General features: G+C 34.1%; 1 protein-coding gene across 3 annotated transcripts in view; it reads right to left on the bottom strand.

Annotated features, from left to right (window-relative positions):
• The window catches only part of l(3)76BDm (trafficking protein particle complex subunit 8 homolog l(3)76BDm), a 447,636-nt gene that overhangs the window by 90,230 nt on the left and 337,596 nt on the right, over positions 1-19,810 (bottom strand). For all 3 annotated transcript variants that reach the window (XM_090401248.1, XM_090401249.1, XM_090401247.1), the window contains one exon: positions 13,604-13,691. In XM_090401248.1, the coding sequence (XP_090257374.1) occupies positions 13,604-13,691 (88 nt within the window). The remainder of the gene's footprint in view (positions 1-13,603; positions 13,692-19,810) is intronic.

A 19,810-nucleotide genomic window follows, 5' to 3' on the forward strand; every position in this document is an offset into this window, starting at 1 on the left:
CTGCTGCCATACATACGGCCTACCATTGGCTACCCTTGTTATCCAGGGCTTGACTACAGTTAGCAACTCCACGAACAAAGCCCGAATTCCAATGCCAGGGTTCTTCAACACCTGTTCCTGCAGATTTGCGAGGAATTCTGCTGTACGAACGCAATCAGATCGTCTGCTAGGGATCTTTCTTCTTGCTACATCCTCGTAGTCACCATTGCAAGTCTCTAGTTCATGCCTGATTGTTTTTACTGTATTCAGGGAGCATTGGGCAGCAGTCGTAATATCCTTATTTTGATGGCGGGCACGAATCATCATGATACAAGTTATTCTCTTCCATGATTCAGGTGGGTTCCAGCTATCCATCCTTTCTGACATCTTGTGTATGAATGAAGAAGGGTCCAAACTTTTAAATGAAGAGAAGTGTGTGTTAATACATGTAACTTACGGAAAAATATAATTAATTATAAATATGTCAAATTTATCCCGAACACCCTGTATTTAAGTTGAAGTCAGTAATTAGAACTGCAGGATGCAGACATTAAATCGGATGTAAGACAAGGATGCACACATCTTCACTGTTATCCATTGATGAAAACTGGAGATGTTCAACTCTTTATGCATGTGATGTTATACTCCTAAATAAATTCAGTGCAGATCATCAAGAATCTTTGAGAATTTGAATAAATGTTGTAACAATGTCAAGTATGTGAAAATCAGCAATAAAATTCTCAATGTGAAAACTACAGAAAAGTAGAATATTTCAGCAATGTAGGCATAAATTTGAAACATGGAAAATCAAGACATGGAAATACAGTCTAAAAGATAAGTCTAGGTGTTGAAGGTCATTCATAACTTGTAACTGTGTTAAGTATTTTGTTTTCACATCGTTCCATGTAAAAGTTTGCTAAATGGGGGGGGGGGGGACCCACAGAAGTACCATTAATCTGTTTGCAGATTTTTTCCTCCCCATGTAAAGTAACCTGGATACATAGTAAATTTGAATAACTCAAGATATCAGGGGAATTTTAGACTTTATCAAATCAAGAGTATCTATTAGTGTCTTAAATTTTAAGGATATGATTTTTTAAACTAATGATTTGAAATGGACTGAATTTTTTACAAAAGAAGAGGAGTTCCTAGTAAGGTGGTCAAGAGACTTGGCTAACTATTGGGCAAGTTTATAAGTGGGACTATCTATGCTATAAGCTATAGGGCATAGGGAGATATTAGATTTGTGGATTTTTGGTAATCCATAGATGTGGGGTGGTTTAGCATGAACAGGTTTTATTTATTTATTTTTTGATGATTGCTTTGGGTGAGAAAGTCACTTTTAATTGTTTTTGTTTTTCTTTGAGATATAGTGGAGTCTTAATCTTTAATTTGGTAAGTAGAACATCACACGGGAGATCTTGCATTTTTTTATTATAATCGTCTTGATCCATGATAATTGTTGAATTATAACAGTCACAGCTCTATCCACAGAAAACTCAAATATCTGCACCATACTTTCTTGGCCAATGGCTACAATCCCTACAAAATAGATAGAATACTACAAAGCCCCATTACTTTTCCCTCTTCTAATACACAGGAACACTACCATTACCATTCCTATTCCCTATGTCAGAAGTACATCAGAAGAGATAGCCAAAGTACTAATAAAACATGGCCTTCGACCACATTCAAACTTCATGCTAAATTAGCAACTCTGATCTGCTCTCCTAAGGATAAACTTTATCTTCTAGCATACTCTGGAGTGTATGATGTTCTTTGTGACTGTGACTTGGCATACTATGAGCAGACAGGAAGATCTGCTAACATCTGTCTGGAAGAACATAAAAAATACATTTGCTACCATTATTATGATGGGTCAGGACTGGCAGACCATGCTTTGGACAATCCCCTCACACAGGATTAGATGGATGAAAACTAATGCGCTATTCAGAAATGGTTACAGATCCAAAAGATTATTTTTTGAGTTAGCTATGGCTATGAAGAATTCTCCTAACCAGAGCAAATATGGCTGCATTAATTTGCCAAACATTTGAGAGACTGTTATCATAAGAGCAACTCCCACATAGCCATAATACTTTTTTTATTACAACATTAGAGGGTGTCAAATTAGGACGCAAGATCTTTTGTCCATTACAATTGTATTGTTTCACTTATTCACTGTTGCATATACATGCTACGTTGTGCTCTGAAGCAGATTCAAAATTCAGCAAAATATAAGTTAATAAACATCTTTTTTATAAAATAGTTCATTTGGTGTTGTTAATACTATTAAAAATAAGTTATGAATAGAAATAGGCAATAAAATAAGCAAAGCTAGTATAGTGTAATAAGGAATGAGTTGAATAAATGTATATAGAATAAGAGAGAAATTAATCAAAACACTAGATCAGCAACATAAAAGACAGTATTCAAACCAATTTTAACTTATGGATATGAGAGATGGGTTAGAAACAAGGCAGTTGATCGAAGACTTAAGATTTTGAGATTTTGGGATTTTGAGAAAAATTAGGCACGTGAACAAATGGCATCAACAGTAGCATCGTATTAAAATAAAGATATCACAAAGATTGGTTGCTTGGCAGATTGTTTCAGGATTTGTCACAAAGATAACAAAGATCACACTGCATTACAACGGTTATATATGTACACAATACAATACGTTACCAGGACTTGAAAAATTTGGTACTGCCCAACCATGCAGGTAAATATCTTCCTAGTCAAGCTATCAGAACCTGAATGGAGTATCACAGTCACCTAATATATCACAATCACGCATTCAATCTAAGATCCAGTCAATTTATAAACATTTACTTAATAGTATGGCTAATTTTTATCCCATATAACTATCAATATTGAAGCAATTTCTTAAGTATTCAAATATCTGCACAAATGGCTGGGGCATCTCCCGGTTAACAAGGCCCCTGTTGTTTTCACCAGAGAACCAGGGCGAACAGCGAAAAGTCAGCTGCTGGAACAAATCTGAAAGCACACCCCAACTCAACATCACCAGAGTTAAATATCGGTACTATCAACATAAGAAGCCTGAATGGCAAAAAAATGGAGCTAGCTGAAGAATTAGATAAGTACCAGATCGACATAACAGGGATGACTGAAACAAAAAAGACAAAAACTGGTGAGATCTTTCTGAGCAATAAATACAAAATGTTATATGCAGCAAACAGCAATCAAGGAAAAGAAGGAACACAAAATATGAGGCTAATCTTCTTGAATGGCAGGCAGTCTCAAGTAGAGTGATGTGGGCATATATCATAATGGGGAACTGGACAATAAGACTTATTTGTGCCTGTGTCCCACAGAAGATTCTACTAAGGTAAAAGTGGAAAAATTTTTTGAGGCTTTAAAGTAAGCATCTGACACAATGAAAGAGGAAAAGTTGGTCCTTTTTGGGGATCTAAATAGCAGAGTAGGATGCAATTGTCAGAAATACAAAATTATTTTGGGAAAATTTGGAGAAAAGAGCAAAGCTAATAATAATGGCATATACCTGTTGGATTTTCTGCTAAAGACATGGACTTGTTATTACTAACACAATGTTCTGACATAAAAATGTGCACAAATTCACATGGAGAGAAGAGGCAAGAAATAAGAAAAGCCTCATTGACTATGTTATTGTTGATAGTGATGTTTTCTCCCCGGTGCAGGGCACCAGAGTGTACATGTTACCGCTAAAGTGCGAAAACCGTTAATGTGCACATTACCTAGCTAATCTGCAGATTAACTGATTTGCTCTGTTAACGTGCGGAATCAAGAGTTTTCCGCATTTTACCTAGGTAATGTGCACATTAACGGCTTCCGTATCATTAAAGTTCAAAAGTTTGTTTCTCTCATTTCCTTTCCCTACTCCTTCCCCCCTCTCCCTCCACTTTTAGTTTGGTTTTTTAATAAGTAAACATAATTTTATCATATGTTTTTTTTCTTAACTGTAATAATATTTTAAACCGTTTGATTCCTTGTATTATATTAATTGATTGATGATTGATTCTATCAACTAATTTGTTGATTGTTTGATTGTATTAACTTGATTCTTTAGATATCAAAAAATAAATAAATAACATTATCTTAATTTAAACATACAGAAACGTTGCTGTTGTTCCAGCAAAGATCTTATTTTCACTTTAACGAGTGCCTAGTAGGTAATGTGCAGATTACCTAGGTAATTTGCAGATTACCTAGGTAATTTGAGAAATGAAACAATTTTCCGCACATTAAGGGATCACCGTAGTTAATCTGCACAATACCTAGATAATCTGCAGAATAACTGATTTCTGCACTTTAGCGGTAACATACACACTATTTAGTCTTGAGCATGATAAAATTGAATTTCATATTGAAAAGAATAACATTAAGAAAGTTTTAAAGCGAATAAAAGTTGAGCAGCTCTCAGATGTGAACTGTAGACTAAAATACACAAAGATTATTGAAGAAAAAATGAAAGAGTTTGAGAACAGCAACTAAACCTTGGAGATTCAGTGGCAAGCCTTGAAGAAAACCCTGATTGATTCAGTCAGAGAGGCATGTGGTGAGGTTGTCTGCAAGGATAGAAAAATCAGAACTCCCTGGTGGACACAGGAAGGTAAAGAGGCAGTGAAGGAAAAGAAGAAAGCATATCAAAAGTTCCTGGCAAATAAGTCAGCTTTTGCTCTTAGAGAATACGGAGACAAACGTAAGAAAGCGAAACACTGTGTAAAACTAGCTAAATAAAAGTCATGGGAGAATTTTGGCAAGAACATACGAAATTAAATATCAAGTAGGTGGTAAGATATTCCGGAGGTTGTTGAAGAAGCTTAGAAATGGAGGAAAGAGTGCTGTAAAAGGAGTTAGAGATGAAAAAGGTGACATGAAAACAGGAGAAAAAGATATCCTAAGTATGGAGTAATTACTTCAAAAAATTGCTAAATGAAACAAGCAGTGATAGTACAGTGGTAAAAAACACTCAACTGGCATATAGTCAGGAATACATATCCATACTTGAAGTAGAAAACAAAAGGCCAAATAGAGGCTGTCAGGATCAGATCTTCACTTTACGACAAATAGTTAGGAAAGCATGGGAATATAACAAAGATCTGTATTTAAGTTTTATCGATCTGGAAAAGGCATATGACAAGGTGCCAAGAGAGAAGCTATTCAATACGCTACAGTTATATGGTGTCAATGGGGCATTATATCAAGCAATACTTAGTCTTTATTTGAGTTGTAAGTCAGCAGTTAGAAGTGAGTTAGAATTGAAGGAAGTACAGGAAGATGGTTTAATGTTAAATCTGGTGTCAGACAAGGATGTACTTTATCCCCCTCTGTTATTCATTATATATATATATGGATCACATTATGAAGGAAAGTGGTAATAAACATGATATCAGAATTATCGATGTTAATGTCAGATCTTTGCTTTATGAGGACGATATTATACTTCTAAATAAATCCACTACAAGTTTGCAAGATTCCCTGACTAAATTGAATAACTATTGTAATAGATATGGTATGAAGGTCAGCATTAAAAAGACAAAGACAATGAAAATAGGTAGAATTGTTGAAAATGTCAACTGTGTTGTGAACGGGGAAGCTGTGAAAGAAGTAAAACATCTCAGCTACTCAGGCATGATTTTTACTGAAGATGGTAAATTAAATATGGAAATAGACAACAGAATCGACAAAGCTGGTATGGTAGGAAAACAGTTGAATAAATTCATATGGAATAAGAGAGAAATTAGTCGGAACACTAAATTAGCTGTATACAAGACAGTGTTCAAACCAGTTTTAACTTATGGATCTGAGAGCTGGGTCAGAAATAAAACACTTGACCAAAGACTAGAGACCGCAGATATGAGAGTCCTGAGTAAGATTAGAGGCGTGATGGCATCAATGACAATATCATATTAAAAATGAGGATATTAGGAAATAACTTGACATTGTCAGCATCCAAGAATGCGTTAACAGAGCTAATCTCAGGTGGTATTGTCACTTAAACAGAATGGGCGGTGAAAGATTAGCCAAACGAGTGTTCTCTGCCGGGTTGCCAGGAAAATGACCCAGAGGAAGACCAAGATATAGGTGGATTGATATGGTACAAAGTGCCTTAGACTATAGAAATATAAGATCTGATAATGTTGGAGTCTTGACAAGTAACAGACTGATTTGGAGGAAAATTGTAGATAGGAAGTTAGTAATGATGTAAATTTTTCATGTAGTACTATCATATCCTGTACACTCCTTGAGGGTACATGTCAGGAATTTGATGATGATCATTAGGTCAGAGATGAATTTCATTGCTGGATATGAGACCACGGCACCACTTACTGGAGGCTTGTAGTGGAATGAAAGAATCCAATGTTTGGTCTCTAGAACAGTTTCCAAATTATGTAAAAAATAAATATAAATAAATAAATCATTTTAAAAAGAATTAAAGAACTCAGTCTACTCATCGTACTAATGAACTATAATTGCGACATAAAAAAAACACTTCAATAGGAACACATGACCATTTATTATTTATTTATTATTGACATTTTTCACACATTTTCAGTTCTAACACTGATAGTAAATCATAAATCACTCTTTTATGAAGAAGTCAAATTCTTATTTGCCATTGTCGAATATTGAGAGTAAAAAGCATTCATTATCACCATAAAAACTCTCAATAAAATAAAACTGTTAGGGCTATGGATGGATTAACTATATTAATGTGTTTTCTGAATTCAGAGTGGTTCCAAAACACTGGTAGATAGACTGGGCCAGTGATGTTTTATGATGTGACGATAACTGAAAAAACAATTGAAAAATATTTAGGTATTTAGGTTACATTTTTAGAATCAATATAAAGAAACTGCATATTATGGGAAAATAAAAAAAACTGCGATGATTCTTATTCAACTTTCCAAGCTTTCTAACTTTCTGTATATCCTATCAATGATTATAAAATACCACTGTATGCAGTGCATTTATTTTAGGCTAACATGTGTTGTTAGTTGAGGACTTCATGGTACACATGAACACTCTCTCTCTCTCTCTCTCTCTCTCTAAAGGTGGAATAATGCATATGTAGCCTATTCCCTTATTGGTTGTATTCCACTGTCATAAAATCAGCAATAATCAACAAAACAGGTGTTTATAATAACCAACATGTACCAACAGATGTAATAAGGTACAAAAAATATATATATATAAAAAACTTTTAAAATGAAACATGATATAGGATCAGCATTTTACAAATATTGCCTGATGATTAAATTGAAACTCATCTTCTGATTTTTTTTTTTTTTCTTACTAGCCAAAAATTCTCATTGTTAATGAGAGGTTAATAATATCTACTTAATCATCAAATAGCACTGTCATTGTCATATGTAGCCATTTTAGGCTAAACATCAGGAATTTGATGATTAAAGTCTATTAATCAAAGCTTCTTTTTATCCTTTTTTTGATTGAAATATTACAGCAGCATATAGTCTTAAACTACAGCACATCACACCAAATAGAAAAGTGTGCTGAAAGATTTAAAAAGAATCAAATTGAAGTTTAAAAAACCAAATGTTTTGATGACAAAAAAATGTTATACATTTTTTTAATCCTCACTACACATTACATGTAATTCTACAGAAATATGCTTTTCTTTAATGCGAGTTTAAAATGTATGACACAGAACTCAGTTTGTGTTTTCTGTTGCTTATTGTTCATAATGAAGGGTAAATTTATATAATTTTTCCATAAAAATAATTTAACATGAAAGACAATAAAATTCAAAAACAAAAAAAAAGAAAACAAATAGCACTTACTGTGGAGCCAGACTCACTTTTTTTTAACTCATGATCTTTAACTTGTCTTTGCAAAATAACTATTTTTAAATAAGAGCATTAAAAAGCTTTTTCATTAAGTAACTTTGTTCAAGTACTTAATTATTACACTAAGTTAATTCATGTTGTGAGCTCAGGAAAGATTAGGACAATACCATATTATGAGAGTAGTCTGAAAAGTTCTCAGCCTCGACTATAGATGGCAACACTATTGATGCAATTTTTTTTTTCTAAGTTGATATGTCTGTCATAAGCATCCATGTGAAATTGCAAGTCATTCTATCAAGTAGTTTGTTTTATACATCTCTCTGAAACAAAAGTGTTGTCTGTATCCCTTGAAATGGATAAAATTGAATATTATGTGGTTATAAAATTCTTTGTAAAAAAAAAAGATTTAAAGGCAAAAGAAATTCATTCGAAGTTAATAAAAGTTTCTGGGCACTCTTCTTCGTTTTCGACAATGGGCTGCAGAGTTTAAACATAGCTGTACCAGCCTTAAAGATGATCCACGTAAAGGACATCCAAAAAGTGTAATAACACCAGAAATCATTGTATCAAGTGCACGATATGGTACTGGATGACAGGCGAGTCAAAGTTTGTGAAATTGCTGAGACTATAGGCATTTCAAAAGAACGTGTACAATATATTTTGCATGAAGAATTGCAAATGAAAAAGCTTTGTGCAAGATGGACTGTGCTTGCTCACAGCAGATCAAAAATACACTCGCATGAAAATCTGTGAACAGTGCTTGGAGTGTTTTAACAAGAATAAAATTGATTTTGTGAATTGATTTATTACTATGGATGAGACTTGGATTCACCATTACACACCAGAATCCAAACACCAGTCAAAACAGTGGACAGAAGCGGTTGTTCAGTTACAAAGAAGATAAAGTCAGTTCCATCAGCAGGAAAGGTCATGGCATCGGTGTTTTAGGATGCTAAAGGCATTTTGGTTATTAATTATCTTGAAAAGGGTAAAACAATAACCGGGGAATATTATTCCAATCTTTTAACCATACAAGACAAAAAAATTTGTGAGAAAAGACCCAGTTTACAGAAGAAAAAAATCATCTTTCATCAGGACAATGCACTTGCCCACAAAGGTGTTTTGGCAAACGGCAAAATTAAAGGATCTGCACTATGAATTGTATGGAACATTAACCCTATTCCCCAGATTTGGCTCCCTCTGACTTCTATCTCTTCCCAAAACTAAGATTCTTCCCTGCTGGTCAGCATTTTTCTTCGAATCAAGAGGTGATTGCAGCTGTAGAGGGATATTTTGCAGATCTTTCTGAGAACCACTACAGGAAGGGGATAATGGCATTGGAACATCGCTGGAATAAATGTATTAGTCTTAAGGGAGATTATGTTGAAAAATAAAAATAATTTTGAAATTATAAATTTGTTTTTTCATTGTTAGGCCGAGAACTTTTCAGACCACCTTCATACTTGAGCACCTACTTAAGGGTTAAAGATGTTAGAAGAATAAGATGTATAGATGTAGAGTATTTTGATGTGTGTTTATAATTATTGGTTTCTTTTGAAAATGAAATTATATTGCGAGAAAAGTCAATTTTTTTAATGCAATTTAACTTAGACATTAATAACATGATAAACTGAGTTGTTTTGCTGGAAATGTGCAAGATTTATGGTTTTCAATAAAGTGCTGTACCAACACTACTTAATGATGACTGATTTTTTTTTTTTTTTGCTTCATGAATGAAATGAAAATCAGAAGTATGACACATAGTAGAGCATGCATGGAGCAAGAACATTGTATAATACTGCTTTGAGGGAAATGAGCAGGATTTTTGAAACTCAATAGTGGATATTAATGAAGTCTTTCACATAGAAAGAATAACATCTATAAGTTATCAATTGTTATGTTATGATAATGATGAGAGGACAGCTGTTGGGAGAAGATGATATGGTGGGTTGAGTTTTTTAATGATAGTTCATATTTTCATAGTCTTTCATACAGAAAAAAAAATAAAGTTCTGAACCTTAAGAGATACAAAAAAAGAAGGAAGAAAGTGAAGATGACTGGTTTATGTTATGATTTTTAGTGAAAACTGGCAACTAAAATTGCAAGTGCTTTGTTGATTCTTTACATGCTGCAGTGTTCGAATTAAGAATTTCAGATCCAGAAGTTCTATTTTCATCGCTCTGGAAATAAAACTTTAATAAATTCATTGGCAGCCACCAGTGATCAAATAAACAATGAATAAGATGTTTTAAATTGGGAAAAAAAAAAGTGTAAATTATGCAAATAAAATAATATATTTTAAATGTGTTTAGAATGAAACCGAAAATTCAATCACCACTTGTCTCTGATAATTCACCTGTAACATGTGGGCGAGTGGATTTCTGGAACCCTGCATATATTACTGAATAAAAAAGAGAAAATGGCAAACCAGACTCTGCAACAAAATCCGAAGACAACGTTGACTAACAGCGAGGGAAGAATGTGGTGAAATATTCTGATATAGTAGTACTGGAAATGAAACAACTGTATGAAAGTACCTACCAAATAAGTCAGTATATGCTTTGGCATTCTTACATTTTTTTCTCTATTTGCCATAAATTATATGTAAAATTCAAAACAAAATAAATAAATAAAAATAAAAAACAAAAGTAATGGGAAGATTTTTTTTTTTTTTAATAAAGGTTGAAACCAGTCTAGGTAGTGGCCCTTCCCTTAATGCATAGCATTATACATGTCTGCAAGAAGATGTGCTTTGCATTATGAGATACTAAGGCAAGTGATGAGAAGTTATGCCATCTTTGCCATAAGTTGCCCCAGTCCTGAAAATACTTCAGGTGCAAACTTTGTTTGCTTACACTTGGATAAAGGAAAGCCCAATATATAATGGAAAGACTTATGGAAGAATGTAGATAACAAATATCATGCAGCTGGAAAAACGTACTGGAGACTTAAAAACTTAGAAAGGGAGGGAAGAGTATCACTGAAGAAATCAGAGATGATAAAGCTGACATAAAAACTGAAGATATGGCTATTCTAGATAGCCAAATTACTGTGAAAAAACATTGTCATCAAAAAATTCCTGATACCTACCTACCCGTAAGAGGTATTGAGGACATTATGATAGTACTTACAACACAAAAAAAAAAAAAAAGTCTACATCATTACTAACTTGCTAGTGACAATTTTCCTCTGTATTAATCTGTTATCTATTAGCTTTTGGTCTTCTTCTGGGTCTTTTTCCTGCATTCCATCCTCCCAAAAAACACATTTGCTGCACTTTCCTCTCCCATTCTATTTAAGTCACAGTACCACCAGATATTAGCTGTTGTTTCTTTCTAATATCCTTGTTTGTAAATATGATGCTGCCATTGATGCCATCTGTTTACTTCCCTAATATTTTTCAGAATTCTCATACATCAGGTGCTAAGTCTTTCAAGAATTTCTAACCCAGCTCTCAAATCTATCATATAAAATTGGTTTGTACACTGTCTTGTATACACCTAATTCAGTGTTTTGACTAATTAAATTTTTCTCTTATTAAATATAAATTTATTCAGTTGACTTCCTATCATACCAGCTTTGCTAATTCTGTTGTCTATTTCCATATTTAATTTGCCATCTTCACAAAAAATTGCATCAAACAGCTAAATTGTTTTACTTGTTCTATAGGCTCTCCATTCAGGATGCTTTCAACGTTCCTGCCAATTTTTAGTCTCTTTTTATTGCCAATTTTCTTAACAGATTTATTACAGCACTTATTCAATTTAAGACCATATAACTGTTGTCTTTGGAACAGCTTTTCTCCTGGCACTTTGTCATATGGCTTTTCCGGATCTATGAAACTAAAATACAGATCCTTGTTATATTTCCATGATTTCTCCACTGTCTTAAAGTGGAAATCTGATCCTGACAATCTCTATTTGGCTTGAACCCAGCTTGTTCTTCTTCAAATTTCTCTTCCATTGTTTTTCCTACTTTTTTTCTCAAGTATATTTGCATAAATCTTACCAGGAACATTCAGTAGGGAAATTCTTCTGTAATTCTCACACTGTTTTATTTCCTTTTTTTATACATGGGTATTATGAGATCATTTGTGATTCAACCTTTTTTGACTAGGCCTTCTGAATTACATAGCCTAACCACTGTAAAACCTTTATACCTCCATATTTGAGTATTTTTAATCAAATATAGACTATTCAGCGCCTTTCCACATTTCAGATTTTTGATAGTTTTTTTTTTCCAACCTCAAGTTAATATGTACACCTGATTTTATTTGTATTGAGCATTTCTAACCACTGTGTTTTCACTGCTTGTTTCATTTATTATTTTGGCATATTTTTGCAACCTTCCAGATATTTATTTTCTATGCTCTGACCAATCCCAAGACTTCTGTTGAGTAACTTTTAAACAATGCTTTGCTTTCTTGCATTTTTCTCTGTATTCTCTCAAAGTACAAGCTGACTTACTTGCCAAAAATTTTCTATACACTTTCTTCTTTCCTTGACTGCCTCTATAACCTCCTGAGTCTACTGCGGAGTTCTGACATTTCTATCCTTGTAGCCAACCTCACCATATGCCTCCCTTGTTGAATCAATGTTTTTTTATCAAGGTCTGCTACCAAATTTTCAAAAGTTGATTCTTGTTTTCAAATTCTTTCGTATTTCCTTGAATAATATTTGTGTATTTGAGTGTATGTACAGTTCATCTCTTACACACACACACACACACACACACACACACACACACACACACACACACACACACACACACACACACACACACACACACACACAATCTGCCAATAACTGTTCGGACTTTAGCAATTTACAATTGATACCAGTAGGCAAACTCCAATATTGGGTATGCCCGCCTTTGGCTTTGATTACCTCCTGTACCCTTTGGCTTTCCACCAATATGCAGCAGACATCATGAGGAATTTGTCTCCATTCCTCCATCAAAGCAGCACTGAGTTCAGCGACAGATTGACATGCTGCTCTGGACCTCAATCGCCACTCCAATTCATCTCACAGGTGTTCGATGGGGTTGAGGTCAGGACAGTTGTAACACCTATCTCTTTATACCATTCCATAACAGCTGCAGCTTGAGAGTAACACCGGCCCATTACGTCGCTATGACAAGGAGCACATTTACAAGCAGGAAAAAAATGAGGTGGTTGTTTCCTTATATAAACAATGATCAAATGGCACATACCTAGTGTGCTCAAATCTGGTCAATGATGCAGAAACATTGCAAAGGGTCCAGGGATGAGTGACTAAGGAAATATCAGGAATGTGGAATACAAGTTACAGGGAGAAGTTGAAGGAAAGTAAACTGCAAATTTTAGCAGATAGGCTGAAATCAGAAAATATGTAGGAATGTATAAGTTAGTAAGAGAATTTTACTGGATTAATACAGAAGGGGGGTTAAAAAATTAATAGAAAGTGAGAGGGAAAACACAACAGCCATTCCTGGAAGGGTTGTGTAAAGGGGTACACAGGGATATGAGGAGTAGAATTTTTTCACATGCAGAGTGGTGGTGATGAGGGGAACTCATTACCAGGATGCATTGTGAATGCTGGGAGCATAAATGAGTTTGAGGTTCATTATGATAAATATATTGCTAGTTAAATGGACCTCTTATGATGTGCCTGCTGACTCCACAGAAAAAAAAAATTAACATAAAGCCAATTTTTCACATTCCTAACTTATACTTTCTAAATTATATAAATTTTTGTACTTCATTTCAATTTAAAGATAACTGTCATTATATAAAAATGAATGTAAGAATGTAGACCTTCAATAAATACCTTGCTTTTGAGTATAACTGCCAGCAGAGATGCACCAGTTCTGACTGACACATGATACTTGTAATAAATTTATTTCTGAAACCTGAGTCTAATTACAAAAATAGAAATGATTCAGATTACTAAATGATGCAAATTAGTAAAATAACAAGTTAATTAATACAAAAAGTGTAAATGCGATAAGCAAACTGCATCTCATTTGAAAATTCCATGCAGCCAAAAAAATAATAGTATAATACTCCTATAAAATAATATTATTTACTTGTTGGACACAAGAATACCTTTAACTGATAAGTAGTTCATGATATCACCAGATTTGATGAAATAAGAGCCCATAGCCATCTATAAAAATATCTATGTCCAATGTAACATGTCAATGTTTTAGTTTTAAGTCCATTCATCTTAGTGCTACTAGAATAAACTAGAATCTATCAATGTTTTAGTTCTCAGTCCACTCATATATTTATTCAAGTTTATTCTAGAATAAACGAGAATAACATCTATTAATATTTATATACACTTCACTTTCACTACAGAGACATCATAGGGATTTAAACCTGCCAATATAATAATAGTTTATTATATTGGCATGTATGCTATAGTAAATTTCCCTTACTGCACTGTCGCTCTTTCCAGAAATCTTTTTGACAGCTTGTTATACTGAGAACTGATTGTATAAACGATTAATTAAAATTAAAAACTTTCCAAAAACCAACCTGACATCAATTAAAGCATGCATAAAAAATAATTTATAGAAATTTTAAAAATATTACAGTATTAAATATGCATGGATCCACTTGAACTGTATTTTTTAATATAGTATGCATGCAACAACATAGATGCATGAGTATAACTAGATGAAAGGATAGAGATGGATGAGGATATTAAAAGTATTACAAGAGCTTGATTCAAACAAATCAGTGGAACTTGATGGTATATTGGCAAGGATAGTAAAGGAATGTTCAAGATTATTAACAGTGCTTTCAAACTGATTATTTAACTTGAGTCTCAACATAAGCACAGTTCTTAATGAGAGAAAGGATGCCAAGGTAATCCCATCATGCAAAGGTGAAATTAGAACTGAAGCAACCAAACCAATTATGGATCAATATCTCAGCAGTTTTTATTAAGACATTGGAGAGGCTAATTAGATCTGCATCCAGAGGTGAATAAGTGACAATATCTTCTACAGAAAACAGTATGACTTTGTTAAAGAAGGTTTCCCTTTAGCAATGTGCTCATGCCTTCTAATAAGATGACTGCAGAGTTTGATAATAGGATGGCATATAATAATACTTTGGATTTTGGCAAAATCTTTGACAAGCTTCCATACTAGAAGTTATTACATAAATTAACAAGGGTAGCTATGTAAAATAGACCTGTGACATGGATAAGAGATTGGCTAATGGCTGACTGACAGGGATCAGACAGTAATGTATGGAGATGCCAAGTCTAAGAGAAGTAGGGCGACCAGTGGAGTACCATAGAGTTCCATACTTGGGCTATCATTACTTAACTTGTACATTAATGATGATGAGGTTATCTAGATGGTAATATACAATTATTGGCTAATGATGTAAAGTTAGGAAAGGTAATAGAGGACATTTCTAATACAGAGGGTTATATTCTAGCTTGCTTTCACGTGATGCACCCTGGGTAATACTAATAAGCTAGAGAGATTGCTGGTAGCCAGACCTATCTTAACGATCTCCTGGCTAAGACACAGGAAATCACAAGCTATACAATCACTAAATGGTTCTATTCAGGACCACAAGAAAAGTAAATAATAAATAAATAAATCTGATACAGAATCCTTGCAGGTTAATCTATATAGGCAAAATGAAAAGGAATACTGGTTCAATGTTTTTAGATGCAGGGTTATACATTCTGGATTAAGAACATTTTGTAGATGGTATTATATTAATGGTAATTTGCTACAATCTGTCAATGAAATTGGAGACCTTAAGGTGAGGGTAGACTTAAATTTAAGGATCAAATTGCTAAGGCAGTAAGTCAACACAATTTGATAACATTCTCTTCAACACTGCAATTAACTTGTATGAATACAGAAGTTATTCTTACACTGACAAGACCATATCTTGACTAATGAACTCTGATATAATCACTGGGGTTCAGAGGGCATGAAGAGACAGACCAAGAGAAAGGAACTAACCGAAATGACATCTGATCCACAGAAATATACAGAGGGCAGACTGAGAGAAAGAATGCAGTCTTCAAAGTTTGAGTAACAGACAGAAGAGAATGGATATTTGAAACATATAAACTGGTAAGGAGATCTCATAGTACAGACAAAAGCGAAATTTTACAGCTCATGGAAGATTGGCATGCTAATCTCGGCATCATCCCTGGAAGATGAGTAAGAATGTTGCTAGGAAGCACATGAGGTACAGGTTCTTTGTATGGTGTGTGGATGTGTGCATCATATATAAATGCTTTTAAGGAAAGATATGATAGTATATTTGGGAACTGAGTGATTTAGAAGAGACCCTCCCTTGACAAATCCTTGCCTTTATAGAGAAGTCGCATAATCAACATGGATGATGTCATTTCCTTTTCATAAAAGTAAAGTGATGTTTTATGCTCTCCTTTTACTCAGCTTCTGATGATAACAGTCTCAAGTCAAAATACACAGTTTCTGCATTAAGATGAAAACTGTTCCTTAGTTTTATTTTCTTTCTGAACTTTGTGATATTCTTTAAAATGATGGCTAACTGCCTTTACGTTGTGGTACCTTATTGTTTACTTAAGACCTGTTTTTCCTTTATTCAATTCCATGCTGTCACCTTAGTTATTTCTTTGATCTTATTTTCAGTTTCATTTCAATTATTTACATAAATTTCAAAATCGAATTCTTAATGTCTCCTAACTCAATTCTAAGATCCATAAGTTTAATAAAACTAAACTTTAATTTGTCACCTTAACTGGCATCTATCTACATTTCCATCAGAAAGTAATGTATGAAAGCACTAAGTCCAAGGGAAAGATGACCAATGATGTACTTGGGCCACTGTTGTATAACTTTGTCATTTATGTTGTTTTATGTACCTTTTGTGAGTGGGCAACACAAAAAAACTTGTATATTACAGATATTGGGAATTGTATACAGTTATTTACAAATAATGCCAAGTTGGGGTGAGTGATAGGAGATATATCTGGCACATCCTATGATTGTTACAGTACATAACATGCTCACAAGTTTTCTTTTATATTCTTTTCTTTCCCTTTTCTTCGTTTTTAAAGCAGCTGACTTTTTATGTCTCTATTTATATTCAAACACAGTGTTAGTGAATATATAAATTGTTATTATTTTTGTCTAACAATTTAAAATAATCTATAAACATACTTAGGCATTGGATGCTATTAATGACTTTTTTTAATGGTATAACACAAAAATACTAAATTATAAGATTTTATTGACTAGCTTATTTTTTGCTGGATTTCAAAACCAGCATCTTCAGAGCATAACTATTTCTTTCAGTTTATATACGACAATGAGTAAGTGAAACAATTCAAATTGCGATAGATAAATGTGGCACCCTCTAATGTATAAAAAGGTTATTATAGTCTAATTATAATGAAGAGCCAAAGGCTTCAATTCGGCGACATGAACTTATTTAAGTTAAGAGATATTGCATCCCATATTGTTTCTTATCCGAATAAGAAACTCAGAGAGTTTCATGCCGAATATAGAAACTATATAAAGTTTGGCGATTCCAAGCGTAAGGAAATACCTGGATAGTGCAGCAACTGACCCTTGAAGGTAGTGTAAGCTGAGGAAACTCATAGAAAGGGTGGAGCAAGCTCCGATCACTATTCTTGATATTTACCGATAATGTGAACTTAACTCCTAGGAGCTGTATTATTGTTCACTCACTGATGAGACCTTTTTTGAGGTCTCATCAGTGAGTAGGTAGACCTAGTTAATACCAAGTTTGTAGCGAACAGAACTTGCATCCCTTCTATGAGAGTTGCCAAGAGGTGTCCTATTAAATTACTAATTATAATGAAGAGCCAAAGGCTTCAATTCGGCAACATGAACTTGATGTGTGCTTGCTCCACCCTTTCTATGAGTTGCCTCAGCTTGCACTACCTTCAAGGGTCAGTTGCTGCACTATCCAGGTATTTGCTTACACTTGGAATCGCCGAACTTTATATAGTTTCTATCTTTGGCATGAAACTCTGAGTTTCTTATTCGGCTAAGAAACAATAGGGGATGGGATGTAATATCCCTTAACTTAAATAAGTTCATGTCACTGAATTGAAGCCTTTGGCTCTTCATTATAATTAGTAATTTAATAGGACACCTCTTGGCATTTCTCATAGAAGGGATGTAAGTTCTGTTCACTACAAACTTGGTATTAACTAGGTCTACCTACTCACTGATGAGACCTCAAAAAAGGTTGAAACCATTCTGGGTAGTGACCCTCTCTCATGATGTTGAACAATAATACAGCTCCTAGGAGAAGTTCACATTATGGGTAAATATCAAGAATAGTGATCGGACTTGCTCCACTCTTTCTATGAGTTGCCTCAGCTTGCACTACCTTCAAGGGTCAGTTGCTGCACTATCCAGGTATTTGTTTATGCTTGGAATCGCCAAACTTTATATAGTTTCTATATTTGGCATGAAACTCTTTGAGTTTCTTATTCAGCTAAGAAACAATATGGGATGTAATATCCCTTAACTTAAGGTTATTATAGTCATTGTGTTGAACTTGATCTTAAGATGACTGTCTCCAAAATTTTTGTCATATTTATGCAGCCATATTTTTTAAAGTTAGGAGAATAGTTTTAATCAACAATGAATACGAAGCAATCTCCCTGACCTGTAATGACTTCTGTATAGCATATCGATTTTCTTTTATTTAATTCTATGTGAAAGGGTGTCCAAAGTGTGGTCTGACAGTCCTGACTTGCCGATGATCATAACACACTTATTTCTTGCATTCATTGAGACAAATGTTAATGAATCTCTGTCTGTCCATAGGAGACCAAGTTATAATCACAGGGCACTTGAAATAACTATGTACCCCTTTACTCCCCGCCCATGCCCCACACACAAGAGCAGAGCACCACTATTCCTATTAGATATATCTAAGGAACATCTGCAAAAATAGCCCAAGTACTAATAAAATATAATCTTTATGCTCTCCTAAGGACAAGCTTCATCCTCTAGCACAAGGTTTCCCAAACTTTTTTTTCCATGGCCCAGTTATTTTAATACTTCATCTTCGTGACCCACTAAAATTTTTATGGCCAATAAGTAAAATAAAACAGATTCAAATGTTCATAGAGTTTTCATTCATTATTATTATTATAATAAAGAAGCATTTACTCTTACAAAAATATAAAGAAATTAAACTAAAGCCAAGTAATTCATTAATGAGAAGTGTGATGCTGTTGTTTGTTAACTAGAAACTTCAAGTTTGGAGGAAAGGTACGCGCAATCAGTAAATATAAAAAAATACACCCTCTCTCTCTCTCTCCCTCTCGATGCTTAACGTACTGGGTGAGTAAAACAAACACCAGACTGCCAAACAATTTGGCTGGTAGCGCAATTGCCGCTGTGCAGCCTCGCCATTAGTTGAGCTACCTTACCATGAACAAAGAGACCGTGAAATGGCGATGCGGATGGAGTGCATTTTCCACCTCTATTAATTGAATTATTTATTCATTAGTCCCAATTAAACGCTGTTTACTTGTATTTTAGTTTCGTGAAAAAAAGAAAACCCCAAAACGAAACACTTATTCGAGTTTTTTTTTAAGGTGACCCGGCATTTAGCTTTCATGACCCACCATCTGGGAAATGCTGCTCTAGCACATCCTGAAGTGTATGAAGTGCTGTGTGATTGTAACTTTGTCTACTATGGACAGACAGGAAGATCTATTAATATCTACCTTTGAGAACATCAGAAATCCATTTGCTACCATTGTTATGGCAAGTCAGGAGTGGCAAACCACACTTTGGACACCTTTTCACACAGGATTACATTGAAGAAAACCAACATGCTATAGAGAAGTTGTTAGAGAGAGAGACTACTTTTGGAATCAGCAATAGCTATAAGCATTCTTTTAATCATAAGAGTATGGCTACATTTATCTGCCAAAAATTTGGGAGATAATCATTTTAAGATCAACTTCAACACATTTTATATAGTAAAGACATTAGGTCTTTAGATAATTTGTCCA

This window comes from Typopeltis vanoorti, chromosome 12 (assembly GCF_054136105.1).
Source record: "Typopeltis vanoorti isolate ZY-2024b chromosome 12, IOZ_Tvanoo_1.0, whole genome shotgun sequence".
NCBI lineage: Eukaryota > Metazoa > Arthropoda > Arachnida > Uropygi > Thelyphonidae > Typopeltis > Typopeltis vanoorti.